Genomic DNA, 7,500 nt, shown 5'->3' on the forward strand with positions numbered 1-7,500 from the left:
TCTTAAAACTCAGCTATGAAAGGCGGAGAAAAGAGATTACTTTCGTAATTTGATAACAACATATTTCTTCATTCTTCATTTATTGCCTCTTTTAGGACCTGTTTTGTGGCTATGATGAAGACAAAATTTACACTTACATATTTTATAGAGACACTGTCATTGGTGAGTCTTTAGTAATTAGGTGTAATAGCCATTGCATTATTAGAGCGGTTTTCAATTGAGCGTCGAAAGTAATGAGCGAATTGCTTTGGTTATGCGTTACTTCACTTAGTGATTGGTTCAAATTTCTCGCGCCACTTTTTCAACCAATCAGGCCCCAGTTGTTCAAACGATGGATAGCGCTATCCGCCGGATAAATCAATTGGTTTTGCTAGTGTTTATCCGCTGGATAGTAATTTATCCGGTGAATAGCGCTATCCATCGTTTGAACAACTGGGGCTAGATGTAAAGCCAAAACCAATGGTGGCTTGCGCGTGCACATTTTCCCGCGCTTTGTGTCGGCTACATTAATTACTTCGATTTTTGATTGGTTTACTGTACTGTCTCCGTCCTTTTTGATTGGACAAAGTAATTACTTTGGTTTTAGCTTTACGACACTAGATTGAAACTCGCTCTTTGTCGATTTTGTTCTTGTTTGGTTCGGCTTGTGCAGCAAGAGGTTTAAGATATGTCCAGGATTGACCCTAATTAGATGTACACCGTTTTCAATGAGGGTCACAAAGTGTCCTCTTGCTCTTCTTCCCAACTTCAACATCACTCGTGTCGCGGAATACGGACAATTATAAACGTCACAAAGTGTACTCCAAATGCAGCTCTTCAAGCAAAGATACTGAAACAGTTGCATCTACCCTAAGCTAAAATAAGTATACAGTTTAAGGGGGCGTTCGATTGACCCTATTCCGGAATAAGAATAAGATGATTAAAACGGTATGTTTGGCGCGTTTCGAAGCAGCAACGATAATAAAAATATGTTTAAAATAGCATTTTAGCAGACGTTTGACAATCTTAATGCGAATCTCCGTGAAAACGAAGGATTTCTAACTTATATTCCATGTATTCCTATTCCGGAATACGGTCAATCGAACGCACCCTAACGATGTCAGGAAATTTTAAGATGCAACTTTACAACTTTACGATTTAACTGTATACTTGTAAATTTCTTCATGAACATCTTTGTGATTTTAAATCTACCAATCGTGATCTTAGCTATGTATTTGAGCAACGTAATTACAACACGTAAATGCGGGCTCCTTCAGTATGCATTCTTTCAAGCAATCCTTGTATCGTTATTATCTTGCTCAGTATTAATGTTCTTTAGTTCCTGCTATCATCTTCTCGTTCTATGTCTTTGGATTTTGTATGTGTACTGTATTTGTTTTATTTTTAATCTATGCTCTCAATCTTTAAAAATTTTTAAAGCAACAAAGGGCATCTAATTAGTTCTACTATATTTTGCCCTTTCTCTGCTATCAATTGTTCCAACCTCTTGTTTTATACCTTTGTATCTATATAGTGGAGAGAATTAATAACAAAAAATAAATGAAAATAAATAAGTACAGCTAAAAATAACGCCAACCTTGACCCTAAACGTTCAAGTTTTTGGAAATAGATGGCAATTGCTTAGACTTAAACACGTCGTGTTTGATGTCAAAATTGGTTGTGCATCAAATTAGGGTCAATCCTGGACAAAAAAGGGAGGTTTTTGCGAATAGTACTAATTGTCATAAAACAACGCTTCGGAGATCGAACTTCTAATTCCTTTGATTGGTCGTTCACTCTTTCCTTCATTCTCATATTCCTTTACTCTTTTATTCCGTCCGTCATTTGAGCAAACAAGCTTGTTTACTCTTTTAGGGCCCCAATGCATAATGGCGGGTTCTACCAAGTTGCCGTACGCTCAAAAACCTCTGATGTTATACGGAGGCGAAGTTACATGTCAAACTCAAAGCGGAAAGGTAAGTTGAGCTTTCGTCGAGATCTTTAAAATGTCTTTGTAGTTATTTATGTGTGTTCACCTTTATTCTTTGTAGACATCCAAGCTTAACCTCACCACGCATTTCTTCCACGAAAAACCTCAAGATCTTCCAAAAGCTGATGTAAGTCAAGCTACATTCAAATCATATTTTATTTTTACAAGTTTTAAATTTCGTTGATCACCCAGTTCTCCTTGCTACACGACGCAGTACACTTTGTTGTCTTGTCGACATCTGCGGCTGCTTCCCTAAAAAGGAAACGTTCTCTCTATTTTTGCCTGAAATAAGATTACACCATTCATTTTGGTAAATGATTAGCGATGGCTGACAGTTTTTTTTTGGTATTGCTTCTGCGTTGTACCCTTTTTTTTTTGGAAGAATCGGGGGAGAGGGGCGGGGGGGGGGGGGGGGAAGAGTACTTGTGGGCTGGGAGTTATTATTTCTTTACTGTCTTCTTTTGAAATGCTTCTTTCTTTAGTTGGAAACGTCTTTTAATCACTGCTTGGCACTTAAACGGTAAGGGTTTGTGAAGTCTTTGTGTCGTCTCCCACTGGCATAATAACCTGCAGATTTCCGACTTACCGGGAATGGTCGTGAAATTACCGAAAACGGCCCCTCTTTTCGGTGATTGACGGTTATTGAGCGCCAATGGCGCTGCCCTCTTTTGGTTGCATTTTTAGGTCAATTTCGAGCTGAAGACTGTTTACGTTAAAGGCCCATCTTCAACCGACAGGCATTGCCCGCAGTGAAACAATTTTCATATATGAAAATCCGGGCAAAGCTGAAATTCATCCAAACAGATTGCTACGACAAGAAATGCGAATTTCAATAACAAAAACAAACGGTCGAAAAGCTTGTCGGTGGAAGGTGAGCCTTAATTTTCTGGTCCAGCATAATTTGCGTTTGAAGCTGCACTGACAGGAAATTATGTAAAAGTCTCCGCTGACAGGAGTGTATTGTGTGCGAATGCCGCGCGATAAATGCGAAACACTACTGCGTCCTTAATTCAGTGAAGCTCTTGTTTGAATTTGGTAATAGCGGACCAAAAGACTGTCAATGTTGTCTTTCCCGTGCTTTGGCCTTACACACGGTATCGGCGTTTTGGGGGTGTGTATGGATTTAAAGTACAGAACGTTTTGTATTGATCTTGAAATGTGGTCTGGTCTATTTTCCCCATCCTATAATGCAGTACGTTTAGGGGGGTTCTTTACTCAAAAACAGTAAATTCAAGTTATTTGCTCTCCGTTCTGTATCTTGCTTCAGTGAACTGGATATTCATCGTTTAAATGCAAATAACACCCCCCTCCCCCTCCCAAGTGAACCTTGTATTCTTAGCTTGTACTCACGTGATTAGACGGCCACGTTGGTGTACAAAACAAAAGCAAAATGTCGCTCGCATTTTGCATAATAATAGAGCCAAGTTCTCAGAAGACTTTTTCGCTATTGTTCAGTACACCAACATGGCGGCCAGTCAAGTGCAAGCCAAGGATTATAGGATTTGCGAGAATAGCGAATTGATTTTTTTGAATTATTGCCATTGTTGAATAAAATGATCGTCTGGCGTTAGGCAGAAGGGAAAGGGTTAATTTATATCGATGTTGTTAACCCCCTTTAATCCCTGAAGCGACCCCCATTGACAAGTAAAATCATCTGGCGTTAGGCAGAGTAAAATTTGTAAGTGTCATTCTTACGAGAATGGAAGGAAATGGTTAAAGTAACGGTTTCTTCTTATTTAGGTTTAAAGAGGCTTGGGCTTTAGCCCGTATTCTAGACTCCAACGAAGCGTGGAGTGAATTCGGCAAAAAGGCAATTTACCATTTGGATATTGAACTGGGTGAGGAAAAAAAAAGCTATTTAAAGGGTTTATTAGTGTGAACCTTCAGTAAGTATAAATGGCTCCCCATAATACCATCTTTTTGGACTCCTACTTATCAGCCACAGTCGACAATTTGTGATTGTTGAAATTGCGAACGAAGAAAGACCCTCAGAATGACACGCTCCTCAATTTGATTTTGAAAAAAGGGCGTGGTTTTGGTGGCTTGTCTATGATGTATTTGTAGCTTTTTTGCGGTCTAAAACAGTTTCTTTTAGATGTACTGATCACGCAGTACTACGGAAAAGCCAACAAAGGATAGTATGTGCTTTTTATATTCTATATCCACCTTGGCTTTTCTCTTATGCTCCCCCATCCCTGAGCTTTTTAACTCCATTCAAGAATTCTCTCTGGCCTTTTTTTTTACCCCTTTGAAGACTCATGCCCCGTCCACACGTATCCGGAGATTTTTGTATCCGCAATTTTTTTTATGCGGATACACCTAGCGTCCACACGTGTCCGCCGTATACGCTCGGTATATCCGGAGATTTCTGTATGCGCTCTCCAGAGTGGAAATTTCTGTTTACGCTGTGTATCCGGATACGTGTGGACGCTCGTATCCGTATATTTTTGTATACGCTGACGTCACTGTATCAGAACCAGTCTTTTTCCGCGCGAGATTTGACTAATCCTTTGAGATGTCCGGATACGAATCGGATACGTGTGGACGGTCGTATACGATTCGTATACGCTACGTGTGGACGCAGATATTTTTGTATCCGCATAAAAAAATTTGCGGATACAAAAATCTCCGGATACGTGTGGACAGGGCCTCAGACCGAGTTTCATGTTAAGCCAATAAAATTGTTTGTGATGTTTAACATATGACAAGAAAAATCTGCAAGGGCTCGACTCGCTATTGTAAATTCCATTTAGTCTAATTTAAATCCCCGTGAATATTTTTTCTGACATTTGAGATGAATGGGTGTTATCATCTTCAAGTTATTCTTTAAGTAAACAATGGTAGCATCGAAAGAATAATGAGAAATCAGAGTAAAAGTAACCCCAAGGTAATGAAAATGCCTTTTTACTTCAGCAATACGAGTGTATCGCAAAATGGGCGATGTAGCTATGGTGCAGTCTCTGGAGAGCATCCAGGTAACTTGTAACGAAGCCGCATTATAAAGTACATTGGGCATAATTCTTGGGTTTCACTCAGGTGATCAACAGCCATGTTTTTCAACGAAAACAAAAGAAGACGTTAGCATAATAATAGCTTTCAATTCCCGGAGGATTGGATCAGGACACCAACATGGCCGCCATTTCATTGTTTGGGGACACCAACATGGCGGCCGTGACGTCATGTGAAATCCAAGAATAAAAGAGAAAAAGAAACGTTGAATGCACCATCCACCATTTTTAATTAACGTACACATAGTAGTATTTACAACAAATATTGAACATACATGAAATAGTATTTACATATACATAGTACTGTACAATACAATAAGGAAATCAACTTAAAAGTCGCACAAGCTTTATATATATAAGGTTAAAGGGCTCTAAGCTCTATACCGCTTATATCTATACCTTGTTAATGCAGTACATTTTGTGAGAGGTTATTTTGAAAACGGGACTACATCTTTACAAAAAAGCTTGAATCGTTATTGCAGAATGCAGTTTGCCTTTCAATTTCCATTGAATTCATAAGTAGTTGTATATACGCCTGCAACCTGGGAAGCTTGTTCCCAAGTCTGCAGTTATATATGTAATATCTGGTCATAAAGAGTAGGTGATGAAAGTGATCATCTTTTGTACTATCAATGAGACCAAAACAGAGAGTCAAAGATGGAGAAACATTTTCTTTGAAGTTTTGAGAAATTCACTTGAAGTTGCTCTTCCAGAAGACCTGTGTGTCTTTGCAAGTCCAAAATAGATGAACGAGAGTTTCTTTTTGTTCCTCGCCGAAGGAGCACGAATCTGTTTGTTTGATAACCAATCTTGTACAGATAGTCATTTGTCGCACTTTTTCTGGGAAGGAATTTAAACTGGAATTGATAAGACATTTTTGCTGGCGCATGCCAAGAAGCATGTAGCATAACAAAACCGCTAGTTGTATCAGTTTTTCTGGGAAAGTTTTCAAAAAATTATTATTATACGAAAACAGTGCAATTTTTAGCTTATTATGAAATGCTTTCATAAAGTATAGCTTACCTGTGCGATCCGACAGGAAATTCACGTTCCATTTAATTGCCTTAAATCATAACCCTACCTAGTGTTAAAACCAAAAATAGTGTTTTGCCTTCTCTAAATTTCCATTTAGATTTGCTTCAAACTTTAGACTTTTTTAGGTTTTTTTCCTAGAGAAGAATAAATTTGATTGTTCAGTCTTACCCTATTTCAGGACACTGAGGACAAAAATCTGCTGGCAGGATATGTTGCCATGTTTTTGGATGAATACAATACTGCACAGGTTAGTCAGAGATTATAACTTGACTTTATGCCTCAGTCGTATGTAACATTTGCCGTCTCTGGTGACTTCTTGATAAATTAGGCTTGTATGATCCGTTTGGGACGAACACCGGCCAACGATGTTAGACTCTACTTTCTTTGCTATTTAAGTGCCATCGTGACAATAATTCTTTGATCAATAAATCTTTGGTAAGGAATTAATTTATTTTACGAGTATTGACGTGACCCGTTTTGATACTGAAATGGTGGACAATTGGTGTCGTCCTTGTAGTTTCACAACTTATTTCTTTTCTTTTACCCAGGACTTGTTTCTCGGCTCAGCGTATCCACTTGCAGCCCTTGAGGTACGTCTCATATGTATTTATGTTGTCAGTCTTCTGCTAACGCTGTTGCGGATTTCAAAAGGACAGCTGCACATAACGTTAAGATTGCAGGGCCTTTTATTAAACTAGCCCTAACCAGTTTTCTAAAATAGGCGGCTCGGGGATTCGCAATTGCCTTTTAGGGCCAACTGCGTACCCCTTTATCAGATACAGTTCAAATGTTGCCCTATTATCAAAATACAAAAAAGCTCTTTCTGTCAGGACAATAGGACAACCATAATACGTCACGATTATTCAAGATTGCAATTCCCTTAAACTTTGAAAACAAAACTAAGAGATTCTGAAATTCATTTCTTTCGGATTCAAACGCTTCATTTGAAAACTTCTCAAACAAATTTAGTTGTAACATGTTGTTCAAAGTTGTTCTTTTGATGAAGTAAGGTTTTTCTTCAGAAAGAAAAAAAATAGCCAACTTTGATGCTCCGAGACCGCCTTTGTTCAAAGATACAGAGATGTTTGATCCGCGAAATACGGCCGAAAAGTTTCGGACCTTTCGAGGAACGGGCTCCCAAATACTGCGTTGTCTTTAGCTGTCACCCTCATCAATTTTCCGAGATTATAATTTGTTATCTGTTTGCGAGCTTCATTGCTCTTTCAATCTTGCGTACTATCCGGGTAAAATTGAAAACTAAGCATCATTGTAAACTTTCCCATCGCTTTCATTTCAGATGAGACGCGATCTTCTTCATTGGGACCAAGCTCTTGAACTTGCCAAGAGTCTTGCACCTGAACAAATTCCTTACATTTCGAGAGAATATGCCCAGCAGCTGGAATTCACGTAAGATCAAATTGGATATCAATGTAGGCTTTTTTTTCACGTGACTAAAATGTCGCGTTTCCTGGGAGAATGACAATTTTT

General features: G+C 38.7%; 1 protein-coding gene across 2 annotated transcripts in view; it reads left to right on the plus strand.

The window, feature by feature from the left end:
* Nucleotides 1-7,500, plus strand: part of LOC138015257 (WD repeat-containing protein 19-like) — a 46,675-nt gene that overhangs the window by 19,091 nt on the left and 20,084 nt on the right. For both annotated transcript variants that reach the window (XM_068862224.1, XM_068862223.1), the window contains exons 25-33: nt 96-162; nt 1,855-1,955; nt 2,031-2,096; nt 2,452-2,489; nt 3,710-3,807; nt 4,883-4,944; nt 6,191-6,259; nt 6,561-6,602; nt 7,310-7,419. In XM_068862224.1, the coding sequence (XP_068718325.1) occupies nt 96-162; nt 1,855-1,955; nt 2,031-2,096; nt 2,452-2,489; nt 3,710-3,807; nt 4,883-4,944; nt 6,191-6,259; nt 6,561-6,602; nt 7,310-7,419 (653 nt within the window). The remainder of the gene's footprint in view (nt 1-95; nt 163-1,854; nt 1,956-2,030; nt 2,097-2,451; nt 2,490-3,709; nt 3,808-4,882; nt 4,945-6,190; nt 6,260-6,560; nt 6,603-7,309; nt 7,420-7,500) is intronic.

This window comes from Montipora capricornis, chromosome 9 (assembly GCF_036669925.1).
Source record: "Montipora capricornis isolate CH-2021 chromosome 9, ASM3666992v2, whole genome shotgun sequence".
Taxonomy (NCBI): domain Eukaryota; kingdom Metazoa; phylum Cnidaria; class Anthozoa; order Scleractinia; family Acroporidae; genus Montipora; species Montipora capricornis.